The sequence below is a fragment of the Peromyscus californicus genome, unplaced genomic scaffold (assembly GCF_007827085.1).
Source record: "Peromyscus californicus insignis strain IS unplaced genomic scaffold, ASM782708v3 Scaffold_9__1_contigs__length_137607984, whole genome shotgun sequence".
In the NCBI taxonomy this organism is placed as follows: Eukaryota; Metazoa; Chordata; class Mammalia; order Rodentia; family Cricetidae; genus Peromyscus; species Peromyscus californicus.
The window spans coordinates 68,776,876-68,795,816 of NW_026294617.1; the positions used below are offsets into that span (position 1 = coordinate 68,776,876).

At 56.0% G+C, this 18,941-nt stretch overlaps 2 protein-coding genes across 5 annotated transcripts; both read left to right on the plus strand.

Moving 5' to 3' along the window:
* Nucleotides 1–6: 6 nt before the first annotated feature.
* Thbs3 (thrombospondin 3) lies at nt 7–11,690 on the plus strand. Of its 3 annotated transcripts, XM_052731917.1 has the most exons (23): nt 7–728; nt 2,052–2,258; nt 3,149–3,405; nt 3,491–3,593; nt 4,340–4,366; nt 4,531–4,613; nt 4,697–4,748; nt 4,872–5,020; nt 5,334–5,474; nt 5,601–5,678; nt 6,094–6,246; nt 6,473–6,583; nt 6,679–6,786; nt 7,805–7,964; nt 8,210–8,328; nt 8,450–8,502; nt 8,747–8,940; nt 9,097–9,275; nt 9,413–9,461; nt 9,669–9,865; nt 10,111–10,283; nt 11,159–11,298; nt 11,380–11,690. In XM_052731917.1, the coding sequence occupies exons 1-23, from the start codon at nt 653–655 to the stop codon at nt 11,436–11,438; spliced, it is 2,868 nt and encodes a 955-aa protein (XP_052587877.1). In that variant the 5' UTR covers nt 7–652; the 3' UTR covers nt 11,439–11,690. The 3 variants fall into 3 exon arrangements, with proteins under 3 accessions (XP_052587877.1, XP_052587879.1, XP_052587878.1); XM_052731919.1 differs by lacking the exon at nt 4,531–4,613 and having other exon boundaries at nt 4,697–4,741; XM_052731918.1 differs by lacking the exon at nt 4,340–4,366.
* A 119-nt stretch (nt 11,691–11,809) lies between these two features.
* On the plus strand, nt 11,810–18,200 carry Muc1 (mucin 1, cell surface associated). Of its 2 annotated transcripts, none has more exons than XR_008216703.1 (7): nt 11,810–14,032; nt 14,717–16,077; nt 16,176–16,228; nt 16,345–16,478; nt 16,582–16,703; nt 16,787–16,929; nt 17,829–18,200. XR_008216703.1 is itself a non-coding variant. In XM_052731926.1 (7 exons), the coding sequence occupies exons 1-7, from the start codon at nt 13,975–13,977 to the stop codon at nt 17,901–17,903; spliced, it is 1,950 nt and encodes a 649-aa protein (XP_052587886.1). In that variant the 5' UTR covers nt 11,810–13,974; the 3' UTR covers nt 17,904–18,200. The 2 variants fall into 2 exon arrangements, 1 of the variants encoding a protein (XP_052587886.1); XM_052731926.1 differs by having other exon boundaries at nt 16,783–16,929.
* Nucleotides 18,201–18,941: the final 741 nt, after the last annotated feature.

The following is an 18,941-nucleotide window of genomic DNA, read 5'->3' on the forward strand; positions in this document are numbered from 1 at the left end:
CCCTGGTTTCCTGCTCCAGCCCCTGGTGCGGTTTTCCCTGTTCCTGATTCCTTCGTGTCGACCTCACTGACCAGTTCCCGACGCTCGCTTGCAGACTTCCATTCCTCCCAAGAGTCGGAGGAAATGGAGGAATGGGCGCGTGTCAGGGACCCAGCACACCGTAATAAAAAGTATTTGCCGTGCCACAGCGATTAGCCTCATGTCACGGGCATCCTCTGGGTACTGCAGCAAGCTAGCGTCGGCCAAGCCCCTTGCTATCCTTGTCCGTCAACTGCCTGGAAAGCCCGTGGCAGGGCTTTCGGCCCTCTCCGAGCGCGGCTTCCAGAGAACAGTAGCATTTGGTAGCGCTTTTAAGTTGAAAGCCCCCAAGAACCAGATGTCAGAGTCAAGGGAGGCATCTGGGAGAGGGGACAGTTATGGAGGAGCAGGAGGCAAGGAAGGCTCCAGGACTCCCCGTGCCCCTGGTTCCTGGAGCTGGTGATGCCTCAGAGGTGATTGGCAGCTCTTTGTTTCAGCCCCCCCTTACCCGCCTGCTGCCCCCCCCCCCAGCTCGCTCCTCAGTCCCTCCGCCCCCCTCCCGCTCCTGCTCTCCGCCTAGTCTTTTTCCCTCCCAGTCGCCTGCCTGCCAGGGGTAGTGAACCGGCTAAGCGGCATGGAGAAGCCGGAACTTTGGGGGGCCCTGGCTCTTCTCCTCTGCTCTTACGCATGTGCCAGTCAGGACCTTCAGGGTAAGCCTGCATCCATCCTCTTTGACATCTCTTTGTCTCCTTTCTTTTGCCCCCAGCCAAATAGCAGACCACATGTGGGTTTGAGGACAGAGGGAGGAGTCCTGAAATTGGGTTGGAGAGAAAAGTTACACTCGGAAGAGTAAAGAGTTGGTGATAATGTGGGAGGAGTGGGCACCAGAGTGGTGGGTGAGTGGAGACTGACCCCGTGTCAGGCGTGGAGACCAGGGTGGACTCAGGATCTGGATGCCAGGACTGCATGACTAAGTGTCAGTGCATCAGCAGGACAGTCTGGGGAAGCAGCCTGATGGACGGTGGTTGCACTATGTGGGACCCTGGGCTTGGTCTCCCCTTTATCCTGGCGCTTGGCTGCTAAAAGATAGGGTGGGGGTGGGGATTGAGCGGCTTGAGCTCTCCCGGAGGTCTGGTGGTGGGATGGGCCCATGGGTGGTGGAGCAGAGGTAGTTGGAGGAGATGACACAAAGATTCTTTACTGGCTGGAGGGGAAACCACAGATTGGCCAGGACACAGGAGGCAGAGGCAGAGGCTCTGGGTCCTACATTCCCAGGAGAGGTGTTGGAGCGGGGGCGCTAAACAGGGGTGGGAGGGTCAGGGCCCGGACAGCTGTTCTTATCTAGACACATGTGATGAGCCCCTAGGACGGGAGGATCGGCACCACGGGTGGAAGTGAGCTAAACCCACCTCTGGTTTCTGAGCTGTGGGCACCAGGTGCCACTCCAGTCTCTGCTCAGCAATGTCTCCCTTGCGCCACCTGGTGGGACATACGAAGTTTGTGGGGTAGCTTTGGTATTTCTGAGTGGGCTCTAAGCCTCTAGGTTCCAAGGCTTTGAAAGCAGCAGAAAGTGCGGGGAGGGATCGTCTCTGTTCCCCGTTAACAAAAAGGGTTGAGGTTTTTGTTTTTATAGATGGGGTCTTGTAGCCTGCTCTGTGTAGCTGAGGCTGGCTGCTAGCTTGAGGTAGCCCTCTCAGCCTCTCAGATTACAGGCACGTACCACCACCCCTAGTGAGTTTTGAGGAGGCGATTTAGGCTGTCCCAAGGCAGGTGGAGGATAAAGTGGGATGCTTCACCCCCGAGGGTTCAAGGAGGAGGGCACAACCAAAAAAAAAAAAAAAAGCACTCGGGAGGCAGAGCCAGGCAGATCTTTGTGAGTTCGAGGCCAGCCTGGTCTACAGAGCGAGATCCAGGAAAGGCGCAAAGCTACACAGAGAAATCCTGTCTCGAAAAAAAAAAAAAAAAAAAAAAAGAGGAGGGCAGGCCTTCACACTAATTCCCTTCTTTGATTTCGATAATCCCTACCTGGCCAGTAATTGACCTGCTGACTATGGGCGAGTCCCGGCAGATGGTAGCCGTGGCAGAGAAGATCCGGACAGCTTTACTCACTGCTGGGGACATCTACCTCTTGTCCACATTCCGCCTCCCCCCAAAGCAAGGTGGTGTCCTCTTTGGTGTCTACTCTCGGCAAGACAACACACGATGGCTAGAGGCCTCTGTTGTGGGCAAGAGTAACAAAGGTGACTGGTGGGCATCTCCTCTCCTGAGTCAGTGGCCCCGAGCAGTCCCCTGTCCCCACTCCCAGGTGCCTCTCCTGAGTCAGTGGCCCCGAGCAGTCCCCTGTCCCCACTCCCAGGTGCCTCTCTGTTCTCCTTGACTTCTAGGGACACCTGGGATGGAGGGACCCAGAGAGTAAGGCCTGGTGTTGGTAGGGATGGATGGCAGGTTGTATGTTGGTACACTCACAGGGAGAGTGAGCCATCTCTGTGTCCCAACAGTAGTAGACTTTTGTTAACGTTCAGTGGGTACAGATCGAGCTGTCACTTTGGGAGAGGATAGTTATCTGAGGCACTGAGAATAAGGTCCTCATCTAAGGCCAATTCGAAAGCATTTATTGTGCACCTGTTACATACAAGGTGTTGAGAAATACATATACAACTTAGGGGTTAGCCTTAAGAGATGTGGCATCAGCCAGGCGTTGGTGGCGCATGCCTTTAATTCTAGCACTCAGGAGGCAGAGGGAGGTGGATCTCTGTGAGTTCGAGGCCAGTCTGATCTACAAAGCAAGTTCCAGGACAGCCAGAGCTACAGAGAAACCCTGCCTCAAAAAGAAAAAGGGGGGAGAGAGAGAGAGAGAGAGAGAGAGAGAGATGTGATATCTAGCTGAGCTGTGGTGGCACATGCCTTTAGTCCCAGCACTCAGGAGGCAGAGGCAGGTGGATCTCTGAGTTCAAGGCCAGCCTGGGGTAAAGAATGAGTTCCAGGGCTACACAAAGAAACCCTGTCTCCAAAAACAACCAAACAGAGACAGACGGCCAGTGGGTGGGGGAGGTGGTATCTAGAAATGATCCAAGTCAACTGGGACATGGGATGGGGGCTGGCGCCCACACTGACCTCCACTCCTGGGCAGTACTGGTGCGGTACCAGCGGGAAGATGGCAAAGTCCACGCAGTGAACCTACAGCAAGCAGGCCTGGCTGATGGGCGCACACACACGGCTCTCCTGCGGCTCCGAGGACCGTCCCGACCCAGCCCTGGCCTGCAGCTGTACGTGGACTGTAAATTGGGCGACCAACACGCTGGCCTCCCAGCACTGGCCCCCATCCCTCCAGCGGAGGTCAGCGGCCTGGAGATTAGAACTGGACAGAAGGCTTATCTGCGGATGCAGGTGAGGGGCGGAGCCTCTGGTCTGGAGAAGGTGGTCTGTAACCGGGAGCTGCTAGACACCCCCTCCCTACTTGCTGACCCTTTAGGGCTTTGTGGAGTCGATGAAAATTATTGTAGGTGGATCCATGGCTCGGGTAGGAGCCCTGAGTGAATGTCCATTCCAGGGAGATGAGTCCATTCACAGTGCAGGTAACGGACTCCTACCCTTTCTGCTTCTGCCCACGTAATACCCATTCCTTTATCTTGCCCATTCCTGAGGCTTTGGGCCCCGTAACTCCAAATCTTTCACCCCTGGCTTCATGACCTCATGTGGAGGAGGTGTGGGTCAGAAAAATAAAACCGTCTAGCAGGCCCGTGACTCTGAGGAACTCTGGGGGTGAGGGAGTAACATGACAGCCGACTGACGAGCTTGTCTCAAGGTGTTTGTAGTCCCTCTTGGCCCCTGTCACCTACCAGTGGGCGGCACCTCCAGCCAAGCAAGGCCTCTCACCCTGCTCTGACAAGGATGCTCAGAGGCTCTTACCTAAGCAAACACCCACTTCTCCCAGAGGCTTCCAAGGGTTCTTCAAGTGGCAGCTTGGGAAAGGGGTTTGAAATGGAATGTACTAGGGCCCTTGGATGGCTTCTCGCTTGGAGTCCTCCTGCTACGGACCATGCCTGGGATCCAAGATTGGGGTTTTTGACTCCCTTTGAGGCAATGCCTAGGTGGCCTTTAGCCCAGCGGAAAGGGCTGTGCTCGCTGAGTACAGGGCCGAGGGAAGAGTGCTTGTCTACTGTGCGTGAGGCTGTGTGGTGTAGCACCTCTGCCCTCGTACTCCGCAACACTTCCTCAGAGGTTTCACTCCCGTCCCTACCCCAGACCCTCCCTCCCCCCACCCCCCCACCCCCGCCCCCCTCCTCAGCAGCTCACCCGACTGCTATCACTTCTCCCCTAGTGACCAGTGCGCTGCAATCCATTTTAGGTGAGTAAGCCACGGAGAGGTGGTTGAGGCGAGGGCGGTCCTCTGTCCTGGGTGGGGTTTGAAGGTGTGGTGTGGACTTTGGGGGCAAGAGCTGGCTTACAGTCCAAAGAGGGCCCAGAGTGGCTCCCCAGTTCTGAGTCTCTCCGTACCCTGGACCTTGACAGGGGAGCAGACCAAGGCACTGGTCACCCAGCTCACCCTCTTCAACCGGATCCTAGTGGAGCTCCGGGATGACATCCGAGACCAGGTTTGGGTGGGGCCGGCCAAGGAAGCTACTGATTCGGGGGCGGGGTGGCAGGTGTGGAGAGCTGACTACTACTCACTCATCAGGTGAAGGAGATGTCCCTCATCCGGAACACCATCATGGAGTGTCAGGTGTGCGGTGAGTGGGAGAGTGGAGGGGGGCTCCAGACGGCCCTGCTGTGCTCCCCGGTCTGTGGCTTCTCCTTCCTGGCGACCTGAGCAGGGACCCTAGAGGGTGGCTCTGACTGTATCCACCTCCCAGGTTTCCACGAGCAGCGTTCCCACTGCAGCCCCAACCCCTGCTTCAGAGGTGTGGACTGCATGGAAGTGTACGAGTACCCAGGCTACCGCTGCGGGCCCTGCCCCCCTGGCCTGCAGGGCAATGGCACCCACTGCGACGACATCAACGAGGTGAGGGGTGAGGAGCCCTCGGGGTACAAAAAGTTGGGTAAGAGTTGTGCAGAGGCAGAGGGGTTTTGGGGAGGTCGAGACCAGCCACGCCAGGCTGGAGGAAGAGGGCACAGGCTAGACGGGAAGGGGACAGCGAAGGAGCTGCTGGAGAGGTAGGGAGGTCTGAGATGGCCAGCCAGGGGAAAAGGAGCACCATGAGGTTGGGCTGGGAGAGCTACAGAAGGGCTACCGGGAGCGGAGCTTTAGGATCACAGGCGGTTGCCTCACTTTCCCGGGACGATGCCTGACTTCGGCCTTCTCTTTTGGTCCCCAGTGTGCTCACTCTGACCCCTGTTTCCCGGGCTCCAGCTGCATCAACACCATGCCTGGCTTCCACTGTGAGGCCTGCCCTCAAGGGTACAAGGGCACCCGAGTGTCCGGTGTAGGCATCGACTATGCACGGGCCAGTAAACAGGTCAGATCGTGTAGTCTGTGTGGCTTTGTGGTCAATGAGACGAGGCTGTCCCACATCAGCTCTGGCTTTGGGCCTAAACACGCCAGTTTAGACCCACAAAGCCCCAGCCTCAACTCTGTCCTTTAGGTCTGCAATGACATTGATGAATGTAATGACGGTAACAATGGAGGCTGTGACCCAAATTCCATCTGCACCAACACGGTGGTGAGCTGAACGCCCTGCCCTGCCCATGACTCGGGAAGGGGAGCCACGTAACCCCCTCTTCACATTTCCTGTTTCTTCCTGCTCTGCTTGGGCGCTACTCCAGTGTTCCCATGAACCTGGCTGAGATTTCCAGGGTCTGCCTTTTACTAGATGTGGCCTTTAGCAAGTTATTTAATCTTTCTGAACCTCGGCTTTCTCTGAAAAGTGGAGCTGTTATCTACCTTGAAAGAGAACCTAAAGGAGATATATATATATATATATATATATATATATATATATATATATATATATATATATATATATATACCTGATGTGGTTCTAAGTGCCCGTCTTATACGCCACAGGCAGAATGAGGTTAGTCCAGGGCTCAGGGTGAGTCCGTCCTTTCCTTCTAACTCCACCTCCCTACTCTTAGGGGTCATTCAAATGTGGTCCCTGCCGCCTGGGTTTCCTGGGAAACCAGAGCCAGGGCTGCCTCCCAGCAAGGACCTGCCACAGCCCAGCCCACAGCCCCTGCCATGTCCACGCTCACTGTCTCTTTGAACGCAATGGTGCAGTGTCTTGCCAGGTAATGTAGACCTGGAGCAGGAGGAGAAAGGAGAGGTTCTGGAGAAATGTGTAATGTAGTGAAAATATAGAGGGACTGACCTGCATGCTTTCATAGGAAAAAGAGAGAAGCCTGTGCCTGGGAACTTACCAGTGGAGAGAACAGAGCCCAGAGCAGGGAGAGCTGTGGGGCAGGGCACAGTGATGCCAAGCCAGCCTGCTAACGCCTACTGTGTGCTTCCCCCTAGTGTAACGTGGGCTGGGCAGGGAACGGGAACGTGTGTGGGCCTGACACAGACATCGATGGTTATCCGGACCAGGCGCTTCCCTGCATGGATAACAACAAACACTGCAAGCAGGTGCAGGGCCAAAGGCCAGCTGGAGGGGGGCTGGGGGTGGCGCAGGCTGGCTCACACCAGAACCCACCCATCCTTTTCCTCCCTCTGAACCTCAGGACAATTGCCTTTTGACACCCAACTCTGGGCAAGAAGATGCTGACAACGATGGTGTAGGGGACCAGTGTGACGATGATGCCGATGGGGACGGCATCAAGAATGTTGAGGTATGGGGGATGGAGAGGTGGCTCAGTGGTTAGGAGCACGTGTTGCTCCTGCAGGATACCCGGGATCAGTTCCCAGCACCCCCATGATGGCTCACAACCATCTGTAGCTCCAGTTCCACTCCTGGCCTCCATAGGCACTGCATGAATGTGATGCACAGACAGGTATTCAGGCAAAACACCCATACACAGAAAATAAAAATGAACATAAAAAAAAAAAAAAAAGAACTTTGAGGTCGAGTTGCAACGGTGGCATGTGCTTGTAATCCCAGCACTTAGGAGATGGAGGCAGGAGGATCATTGCAAGATGGAGGTCAGCCTGGGCTACAGAATGAGACCCTGTCTCTCAAAACCAAACAAGGCCAGCGTGATGGCTCAGCAGGTAAAGGCACCTGCCACCAAGCCTGGTGACCTGAGTTCGATCCCTGGAACCCACAGAGTGGGAAGAGAGAATTTTTTGCTACAGGTGTCCTCTGACTTCCATATAGGCACAGTGGTGCTTGTGTGCCACAGACATACACTAAATAAATAAGTCCGTGTAAGAAAAAGGGCAGAGGCGAGTGAAAACGAAATAGGAACCAGGCCAGGCACGGGGGCGCACGCCTTTAATCCCAGTACTCAGAGGTGGAGGCAGGCGGGCACCTGTGAGTTCAAGGCCAGCCTGGGCTACATAGCTGCGTTCCAGGCCAATAAAGGCTACATAGTGAGGCCTTGTCTCAAAACACACTAACAACAGAACCACCACAACAACCACAACAACAACAACCTCTCAAGTCAAAGGAGGCCTGGCCCCTCTCAGTCCTGTGCTCTCTCCATGTTATAGTCTCTGTTGCTGAATCCCATTATCCTGTCTCTGCTCGGCCCTGGGCAATAAATTTCCCAGGAAAAGTCTCTACAACATGAATTGTGGAGCCCCGTACCTGGTGTCTAGAAAAGATGGACCGTATGGAGGTTGGGGGGGGGGGGGGCGGGGACAAAGGAAGTGTGGGGATTTCTGACCCTTCTCCTCCTCCTTGCCCAGGACAATTGCCGACTGTTCCCCAACAAGGACCAGCAGAATTCAGACACAGACTCATTTGGAGATGCCTGTGACAACTGTCCCAATGTCCCCAACAATGACCAGAAGGACACAGATGGCAACGGGGAAGGAGATGCCTGTGACAACGATGTGGACGGAGACGGTGCAGGCCTGGGGCCGAGGGGACGGCTGGGAGACCCATAGGGAGGCCAGGAGGCTGGAAGCCAGTGGCAGTTGGGGAAGTCGGCTTGGAGACCCTGGGCTGAGAACTTGAGGGGGTTAGACAAGGTGTAAGCGAGCCACATGGGGACAGGCAGGTTTCCTGATAAAGCTCCGGGCTTCCGCCAGCAGAGAAGGGCGCTGCGGAGTTCCTAACGGCCCTCTCTCTCTAACATCTCGATCTACCAGGCATCCCCAACGGATTGGACAATTGCCCTAAAGTACCCAACCCACTTCAGACAGACCGGGACAAAGATGGAGTGGGAGACGCTTGTGACAGCTGTCCGGAAATGAGCAATCCTACCCAGGTACAGGGGAGTGTCGGGGGTGAGGGAGGGTGGGGGCTCGGTGGGGGAGGCCCTTAAATAAGAGGTGAGATCACCCTCTCCGGAGTTCTCGGGAGATGGTGAGATCAGACCCCTCTCTCAGACAGATGCAGACAGCGACCTGGTGGGGGATGTCTGTGACACCAATGAGGACAGGTAGGGTCTGGGCCAAGAGAGCCAAGGTCTCCTCTGTGATGCAGCCTTAATTCACTGCCCCCACTAAGCAGGAGGTCATTCTCACAGTCTACCCTCCACCCCTACCGCTGGATTTTCATCTCCTCTGGATAGTGGCGAGGGGACAAGGTTGGAGGGTAGGCAGGCCCCAGAACGCCCACAGAAGATAAGGAAAAGATGGGACCTACATTTTCAGCTGGTATTTGTGGCTTTTTCCTCTGAGCAGTGATGGAGACGGACATCAGGACACCAAGGACAACTGTCCCCAGCTGCCAAATAGCTCTCAGCTGGACTCAGACAACGATGGACTTGGAGATGAATGTGATGGGGATGATGACAATGACGGTGTCCCAGACTATGTGCCTCCTGGGCCTGATAACTGTCGTCTGGTACCCAACCCTAATCAGAAAGACTCAGATGGTAAGGCTGGGGTCCCAGAGATGGTTCAACCGGTATGGGCTTCCTTCAGGCCTAACTGAAGGGAGTGAGGGATGGGAGGGTGGGGAGGGGTCAGGAGTGGAAAATCCCAGTGGTGACAGTGGGCAGGGCCTGAGTACCTAGCCTCACTCCACCCAGGCAACGGTGTTGGTGATGTGTGTGAGGATGACTTTGACAATGATGCAGTGGCTGACCCTCTGGATGTGTGTCCGGAAAGTGCAGAAGTTACCCTCACAGACTTCCGGGCCTATCAGACTGTGGTTCTGGATCCTGAGGGTGATGCTCAGATTGATCCAAACTGGGTAGTGCTCAATCAGGTATGCGGGGCAGTAGGCTGGGCAGGTGCTGTCGGACCAGACCTATTGGTACCTGGGTGGCATTGTGCACCTGGATCAGGGCTTTTTTGTTTTGTTTTGTTTTTTGTTTTCTTTCTTTCTTTCCTTAACAACCCCAGGGCATGGAAATTGTTCAGACTATGAACAGTGACCCAGGTCTTGCAGTTGGTATGTAAGGGACATCCAACCCAGTAATCTCCAAAGGGAAGGCTCCTATAGAGGGTAGGGAAAGAGCCAGATGGGGAGGATGGGCGGGGCCTTACCTCAAGTCTCTGGCCCTACATACAATAGGCATCTCTGCCCCCAATACTCACCCCACCATGGGCGATCAAGTAGCTTTAAATGGCCCTAACGTTTATCCCGCTGCCGCCCCAGGATACACAGCCTTCAATGGTGTGGACTTTGAAGGCACTTTCCATGTGAACACGGTCACTGATGATGACTACGCAGGTTTCCTCTTCAGTTACCAGGACAGTGGCCGCTTCTATGTGGTCATGTGGAAACAGACGGAGCAGACCTACTGGCAGGCCACGCCTTTCCGAGCAGTGGCCCAACCAGGGCTGCAGCTCAAGGTACCCCAGCTGCCCAATTTCCCCCAACCCACTGGCTTTGCTAAAGCTGTTTCTGTCCAACCTTAGGGGCCCCACTGCCTGACTAGGAAATTTCACCTAGACATGGTGTCTGGACATCAGCTATGTGGGATTCCAGAGAATTCTCCGGATCCCTTTGACTCCCTTTCTCACCAGCTCTTACCATCTTTTGTCTCTCCTCACCCTGGTCCTGTGGTTGACACACTGACTTTGTCAATAACTCCCAGGCAGTGACATCAATATCTGGCCCAGGTGAGCACCTCCGAAATGCTCTGTGGCATACCGGCCACACCCCTGATCAGGTACGACTGCTGTGGACTGATCCAAGAAATGTGGGTTGGCGTGACAAGACATCTTATAGATGGCAGCTACTCCACCGCCCCCAAGTTGGCTACATTCGGTATGGAAAGGGTTTGAGCCCTGGGGGAGGGGGTGGGGCGAGACCCCAACCTCCTCTGCCCTCTCGCTAGCAGGGAGGGACTCAGTCACTGTGACCTTCCCTCTGCTGAATGTCTTGGTGCCACGGGTAGGGTTTGCAGACAGTTCCTTCCATTTCCCATCTCAGCACAGAGGAGGTGGTGTTGGGCACACCGTTCGTTTGCACCCAATTTCCCTTCTAAGTCCAGGTGTTGAGCCAGATGCCTTTCGGTTCTCTGGGAGCTTCTGGGCCCCAGGCAGTCTGTGGAAGAGCGCAGGGCTTCCAGCCCCTTAGGCGTGCCGAACTTGCTCCAGCAGCAGCTGACTTTGGAAAGGGACCATGGCTTACAGAAGAGCAGACTGAGGCCCGCAGTTTACGGGCCTCTCAGTTTGGCGTTTTGTTCCCAACCCTGATCTTTCCCTCCTACAAGTGTCCCTAGTTGGTGAGAATGACCTGAGAAGGGAAGGGACAGGGATCTGCCTAGGAGCTGGACTTCCTGTGGCCAAGAGCCTGGGGGCTGAGTTGGTTTCTCTTTAAGGTAGCTAGAGCGGTGGGGCGCCAGGGCAGAGGATAAAGGGGGGGTGTGGACTGGAGCCTGGGAAGCGGGTGACTTCACCCCCAGCCCTTTGTGCTCATTGTCATAGCAACCCAATCCTTGCTAGGAATGTGCTGGTGCTTTGAGATGCAAAAGGGGCCGGACAAAGAGCTAGGGGCCCAAGGCCTGAGAAAAAGCACCCCTCCCTCCCCTCGGCCTCCCTCCCCTCCCTCAGGACTAGTGTGCACAGGGTGGGGGGAGCCCACGAAACCCCAGGACATGGTGGCACCAGGCCCACCAACAACACCTCTATCCTGGACAGGGTGAAGCTCTATGAGGGTCCCCAGCTAGTGGCGGATTCTGGGGTGATCATTGACACGTCCATGCGAGGGGGGCGCCTCGGTGTATTCTGCTTCTCCCAAGAAAACATCATTTGGTCCAATCTCCAGTATCGATGCAACGGTGAGGCTTTAGGCCGAGAGCAGCTTGACCCGTGCCCTGGGAAACCCTCATCCTCTGACGTGACTTATTTCCCCTCTTCAGACACAGTGCCTGAGGACTTTGAGCCATTCCGGAGGCAACTGCTTCAAGGACGGGTGTGAGGAGGCGGCCACCGGATTCAGAATCCTGACTGGAGACCTTTGACCTTGGGCTCTCTTCTGGAGACCCTGGGGTCTCACCTACAGCCCCCTCAGCCTCCACAGATGGTTCTCTGGTACCCATCAGGGAGCTCAGCCCCGGAGGGGTAGTGACCCCATTGTGCAGGGGTTGGGGGACTTTCAAGGGGTATTACTCAGGTACTAACCCCAGGAGAGACATCAGCACGTTGCCATAAAGTTTCAGTTATTTTCTAAGTCAGTGCAATTACTTATTTTAGGCCTTTTCTAGGACAGAAAGGAACCTGAGTGGTGAGAAAGGCGGGGAGCTGTAGGTTAGAGAGCTAGGGAGAGTTTGACTGAGTTGAAGTGTGGGTGGGAAAAATACCGAATGCAGGACGAGGTTGGAGGATGGCTAACGTCCTTCCAGCCCCACTTACTCACCGTGGCAGCGGCGACACTTCAGTCTAAGCTCCGCAGGGGTCGAAAGCCCAGGGCCAGGGCTGCCCCGCTCGGGGTGAGGGGCGCCGGGGGGGCCGAGGGGGCCGGAGGCCGGGACGAGTGCAATATTGGTGGGCAAAGAACAACACTGCACCGCGTCCCGTCCCTCCCGCCCGCCCGGGGCCCCGGAATCCCGCTCCCTACCACCTGGGCCTTTGGAGCCCAGGGACTGGGGGCGCTCTGGGGAGCTGGGGTCACCTTAGAGGTACACCAGAGCCTGGGCGCCCGGAAGGGTGAAAGGGAGGGCGAGGGGGAAAGGGGGAAGAGAGAAGGGGAGCCCCCGTGCCCTGGAAGGCCACTTTCCGACGCCGAAGCAGTGCGCGCGCTTGCTCTTTAAATACTCAGACTGAGAGGCGCGGAGCTATTACCATGGTGACCCGTGTCCCAGCAACCGAATTGAATGGCTGTTGCCTAGCAATCCCAGGAGTTGAGGTTTGGTGCCGCCCACCTAAACACTTGTAGGCAGGCTGACGTAGGGCGTCCCCACTCCGCCAGGAGCCGGCCTCACTAAGTCGCTCCGAGGCGCGACACACGGCGGGAGCGTGGTTTGCACGCCTTGGTTCATGCACCTCTGAAATGTTTCTAAAGTATTAGCTTCCGTTTTGTATTCCTTGGGACTAAGAATTGTTTGTCTACTGTAGTTGTAACTGCTCCTGCTGGTTTACTCTGCAACCTACACCTGCAGGATCTGGCCTGGTACCCTCAGTCCACATGCTGCTGTGAACCCAAAGCCCCCCCCCCCCCCCCCCCGGTGCCCAGCTATTTCTGCCCTTCAGAATATCTCTCGGTTCTCCCTAAATACACATACATGAGTTTGCCCTGCACCACGTGCCTGTCCGCCCCAAATATCGTTCCTCTCCCAAATACAGCTCTGTGCTCCCAAATTCCATGGTCGCCCCACCTACTCTCTGCCTCCTAAATACCTAGCTGACTGCACACAACCTGTCCCACTCCCCCTCCCACATTCCGATGTCCTCCTCACACAATTTAATGCCCCCCTTCCACGTACCTTGGGGCCCCGCCCACTTAGCATCATTCCCCTCCCCCCCAGACACCATCCCCAGAAGTCTGAGTAACCCAAGTACTACTGATCCTTGCTCCTCCACCGCACTGTGCATTCCTTCCTATCTGTCCTGGGCATTGATCCCTTTCGTCAAGGCCCAACCAACTTCCCTAAGATCTCAGTCTCAACTTGGACTGTGCTATCAAACCTCCCCACTCGGCCCGTGTGGGTCGGCCGCGCGACGCTCCCGGTGACCACTAGAGGGCAGGCGTTCCTGGCCAGAAGGACCGGCCAGCCTGCCACTCAAAGTGGAAAGTTGGGTAGGAAGAACCTTAGGCTTCGGTAGAGCCCAAGTTTCGTCCTTTTTAAGTGGAAATTTCCCCCCACCGCCTTTCTCGGGAGCAAGCCAAAGAGGGACCCAGGCTACTGGAAAGTCTGGCAGGGGCGGAGACTGTGGTTTTCAGAGTACAGGGAGCGGTTAGAAGGGTGGGGCTATTCCGGGAAGTGGGGGGGGGGGGGGTGGCTGAAACTAGTGACCTGTCCGCTATTATCCAACCCCCTTGTGTCCTCTCAACCTATGGAAAGCGGTTTCAAGGACCTTCAGAGAGAATAGGGAAAGGGATTGGGGGATCTAGGGATGGACTTTCCCCGGGCTCCTTGTCCAGGGCCTTTCTGCGCTCCATTTCCTCACCTTAGCTGTTGCTCTGGGGCTAAAACCAGAGCCAGGGGGCCCCAGGTTTCCTCCACATACACGCCTGGGGAAGTCAAGGAGTGGTTGGTAAAAAGGGGAGGCCAATTGGAGAATAAACAGGTTGTCATGAGGTTGAGTGATTGGAGCCCAAGTACCCTACACAGGAATGACTGGGGAGGAGGAGGAAAAGCTAGGGGAGGGGGCGGAGTTTTGCTACCTGTCACCTGCTCTAGCTGTGCCTAGGGCGGGAGGGGTACTGGTATAAAGCAGCGGGCACCAGAGCTGCACCGCGCACACGCAGCACCCGAGTCCATCTCTGCCCCCTTTCCCGCCTGTTCACTGCCACCATGACTCCAGGCATCCGGGCTCCTTTCTTCCTGATGCTGCTTCTAGCAATTGTACCAGGTGAGAGGCACGCGGTGGGAAAGGCCTGCACTGTTCAGGTGGGACTCCTCACCCTGCTGTGGATTTTGCTTCCTGGTAGATGGCACTACAAGAGCCCTAAGTGGCAGACAAGGGTGAGCCAGTAGGCGCCAGAGTGAAAGAGGCGAAGGACGGGAGCTGAGAAGAGGTGACCCCCAGGAGAGTGGGCACCACAGTAGGCAAACGTTCTGATGCTTGTGGGGAGTGGAGAGGGTGGGCTGTGTCAGGAGAGGTAACCCAGTAGTGGAAGAATGGGGCCATGTGCAGTGGTTAGGTCACGGCCAGCCGGGGCTACAGTGTGAATCCTTGTCTCAAAAATAAATAGTGGAGGAATGGATGACCCAGAAGCCGAGGTGAGTCTTTCAGGGAGGGAGAGAGTAGCGACGTGGAGGTGTCAGCAAGGAAGAAGGTAGACCAGGGGCTGCCTGACGCTAAACTGACCCCCCTTCCTTCTGCGGTTACTTTGGTTTCGGAGTTTATATTTTTCTCCTTGTTCTGATTTTATTCACCAACCCAGAGTTTTTACAATTTCTGGCTCTAGCCAGAGCCAAAAAATCATACAGGTTACCCAAAGCAACCTAGTGTCCACCTCTGTTGAGAGATGTGTGAGCATAAAACGTCTACTTCCCACCTTCAACTCTGGTTCAGGCTTTCTTGCCCTTCCAGATAAACACAGAGTCGCCTTATCTCAGGACAACAAGAGTTTCTCAACCTTGACTACCACGCCAGCCTCTGCCCCAGCCACCAGCTCTACAGTGGACTCAGCCACCACTCCGGTCCACACTGGTGTCTCTACCCCAGCTGATAACTCTACAGTGGACTCGGCCACCACTCCGGTCCACACTAGTTCCTCAGCCCCAGCCACCAGCTCTGCAGTGGACTCGGCCACCACTCTGGTCCACACTGGTTCCTCAGCCCCAGCCACCAGCTCTACAGTGGACTCAGCCACCACTCCGGTCCACACTGGTTCCTCAGCCCCAACCACCAGCTCTACAGTGGACTCGGCCACCACTCCGGTCCACACTAGTTCCTCAGCCCCAGTCACCAGCTCTACAGTGGACTCATCCGCCACTCCGGTCCACACTGGTGCCTCAGCCCCAGCCACCAGCTCTACAGTGGACTCGGCCACCACTCCGGTCCACACTGGTGCCTCAGCCCCAGCCACCAGCTCTACAGTGGACTCGGCCACCACTCCCGTCCACACTGGTTCCTCTGCCCCAGCCACCAGCTCTACAGTGGACTCAGCTACAACTCCAGTCCACACTGGTTCCTCAGCCCCAGTCACCAGCTCTACAGTGGACTCGGCCACCACTCCGGTCCACACTGGTTCCTCTGCCCCAGCCACCAGCTCTACAGTGGACTCAGCTACAACTCCAGTCCACACTGGTTCCTCAGCCCCAGCCACCAGCTCTACAGTGGACTCAGCCACCACTCCGGTCCACACTGGTTCATCCATCCAAACCACCAAGGCTATATCAGGCTCAGCTACCACTCCAATCCACAATGACTCCTTGGTCCCAATGACCAGCTCTACATTGGGCTTAGTCACTAGTCCAGCCCACAGTAGTTCCTCATCTACAACTAATAGCTCTGAATCAGACTTGGCCACCACTCCAGTGTACAGTGGCACCTCTGTCTCTACTACCAAGGCTACTTCAGTCCACAATGGCTCCTCGGTGCCAACTACCAGCTCTGTGTTGGGCTCACTCACCACTCCAATCCACAATAACATCTCTACAATGGCTACTACAACTCCAGTTGGCAATGGCACTCAATCTTCAGGCCCAAGCCAGCCCCCCGTTACTTCCACCACCCTCGCCATCTCCAGGAACGGCACTATTGCCTATAGTACTTACTATAGCACAGTACTTTTCCCTACCCCCTCCAGTGATAGTTCTCCCCAGGTGTCTGTTGGGGTCTCTTTCTTCTTGTTGTCTTTCCACATTTGGAACCAACAGTTTAATTCCTCCCTGGAAGATCCCAGCTCCAACTACTATCAAGAACTGAAGAGGAACATTTCTGGATTGGTGGGTATCAGCCTGGCCTCTGCCATGCTCTTCTGAAGGCGCTCTTCAGGGCGGCATAAATGTCTGCATCAAACCTGAGTCTTCTCCTCTTATCCCAGTTTCTGCAGATTTTTAACCAAGGTTTTCTGGGGATCTCTACCATCCAGTTCAGGTACGGTCTGGCTGTGACTCAGGGTGGGATGGACACTCATGACTTTGTGATGTGGGGAGGAGATGCTGAGCCAGAAGCAGATACCTCTGGCTGAGCTGCCCATTTCCTGTGACCAGACCAGGCTCGGTGGCGGTAGAATCGACTGTGATTTTCCGGGAGGGTGCTGTCAGTGCCTCTGAGGTGAAGTCGCAGCTTTTACAGCATGAAAAGGAGGCAGGAGACTATAATCTGGCTATTTCAAAAGTCAATGGTGAGGCAATATCCCCAACTCCAGCGCCCTGCTAACTGTGGTGCTGGCAGGGTCGAGCCCACCTCCTTTGGGGGACTTCCCTGACCACTGTTCTCCCTTTCAGTGAATGAGATGCAGTTCCCTCCTTCTGCCCAGTCTTGGCCTGGCGTACCAGGCTGGGGTATTGCCCTGCTGGTGCTGGTCTGTATCTTGGTTGCTTTGGCCATTACCTATCTCATTGCACTGGTAAGTCTCAGGCCTTCACCAATGGGCCCCGTAGGGTAGGTGGGAACCCATGGGCCAGCATAACTTCCTGTCTCCTCAGGCAGTGTGTCAGTGCCGCCGAAAGAACTATGGGCATCTGGACATCTTTCCCACCCAGGACACCTACCATCCTATGAGTGAATATCCCACCTACCACACTCATGGACGCTATGTGCCGCCTGGCAGTACCAAACGTAACCCCTATGAGGTAAATCGGTGTCCCACAGGTTGGGGCAAGGGCCCTGGCTTGGTGAGGGTTTCTGGAGAGGTACTTGGGAAACCCAAGGTACTTCAGAGAGGTGAGCAGGGAAGGGCCTGGCAAGGCGGGGAATGGAGGTAGAGCTTGGGGGGCGGGGTCAGACCTTAGGGGGCTACAGAAGAAAGGAAGCATCTGTACTAACAAAGCCTTGCCATCTACCGCTGCTGACTCAACTCTGAACTGTACCAGAGTGTGCTCATTAGGATGCCCCGGGGTGAAGTGAGGGGATACTGTGTCCAGGGGAGCCCTGCCTGAAGGAGGAGTGAGCATTCCTGTCCCGCTCACCTCCTAGGGGTTGGGCAGTAGATACAGACAGCTGCACTGGGGGTGGGAGAGAGCTTTGGTGGAAAAGAAGTCTCCTCTAGTGAGAGGAGTGTGCAGAGAGGGCTCTTGGGAGTTTTAGGAGAGCAAGGGCCCCTCCCTCTTCCCTCATTCGGTTTCTCTACAGGATCTAGTAAATAATTACTGTGGCCACCTGAGACTGAAAGGCCAGAGGGTGGGAAAGAGACAAGAGCTTCCTTTTCTTGCCCCATTTTCCACCTCCTAGAGATCTACACACACACACACACACACACACACACACACACACACACATATACAGTCCTTTGGGCCAGAGGATAAAAAGATAAAAGGAGAAAGGGCCAGGAGGGGCCTACAAGAGGAGCGGAGGGGAGGGAGGGAGCGAGCAGTGGAGTTGTGTGTTTACAGTCACCTGGCCGCTCTGAGGCCCAGCAGGTGCCACTCTGAATTAACTCCTTGAGAGCTTGCCAGGCCCATAGCCTGGGGTGCCCTCCGGGGGTTCTGCCTGATAGACTCTTTCACCCTGAATTTATTTTCCCTCCACTCAGGTTTCTGCAGGTAATGGGGGCAGCAGCCTGTCTTACAGCAACCCGGCAGTGGCAACCACGTCCGCCAACTTGTAGGGGCAAGTCACCAGCTCGGGGACAGGACGGCGGTGGCGGCCATCTGCTCCCCGTTTTCACTGCCAGACCCCTGCACTCTGATCTGGGCTGGTGAGCCGGAGTTCTGGTGGGCAGCTCACAGCCTTCCTGAGACTCTGTCGAGTGTCTCAACCATCTTAGTCTGGTGAAGCCCAGCCCTGCCCCGGGGGATACCCTGGGGCAGCGATGCAGCAGTGGGTCTCAGAAGGACTGGCCTAGAAACCCTGGAGATGGGGATGGAAACCCAAGCATGGCTGAATAAAAGGTGGCGCCCAGTTAGTTCGGCCAACTGTGATTCTTCATCCGCAGCTCATGATCAGAGGGGCCAGGACACGTCTGTGAGGGAGGGGCCTGGTAGGGATCTTTGGATGAAGACAGAAGGCGAGGAGGCAGGGAGGGGCCGGTACACTTGAAATAAAAAGGGGGGGGGGTATGAGGAAGAGGTGACACGGAGACAGAGGTGGCCTGAGAAAGAACCCAGAAATCACCTCCCTCCCATGCCCGACGGCCCTGAAGGAAGGAGGAAACGAAACCTAGACAGGCTCCAGTGGGCCTGCCCCTGACCTGGCCTCAGTCCGCGCCAGTGACTGTCTCTTCTGGACCAGCCCATGCCCCTCTCCGGCTGGCACCGTGCCTCTAAGGCAGCTCTATTCTTAGTTGTCCAGGTGTGAAGCAAATCCTTGGACTACAGATAACAGTGGAAGAGTCAACACAGCCATGATAAGCCAGGGCTGGGACAGATCCGGGTGCCACTGGCACCAGGCCCTGGCCTTCTGCCATCCCGCCCGCTGCCGCCACTGCCTCTGGGTGGGCTCTCTGGCACCCTGGGAATGAGGAAGTGGTTCTAGTTCCCTGGCCCCTTTGAGCCCAGACGCCATGCCATGCCCTCAGCCACATCCCCGCAGGGGCCATAGCTGTGGTCCAGATGCCCAAGTTGGGCGTGACACTAGCACCCCGTGCCGCACCTCCCCGGCGGTGAGGGTCAGCTGGGGCCTGGGTCCTAGGTGTAGCAGGAGGCTG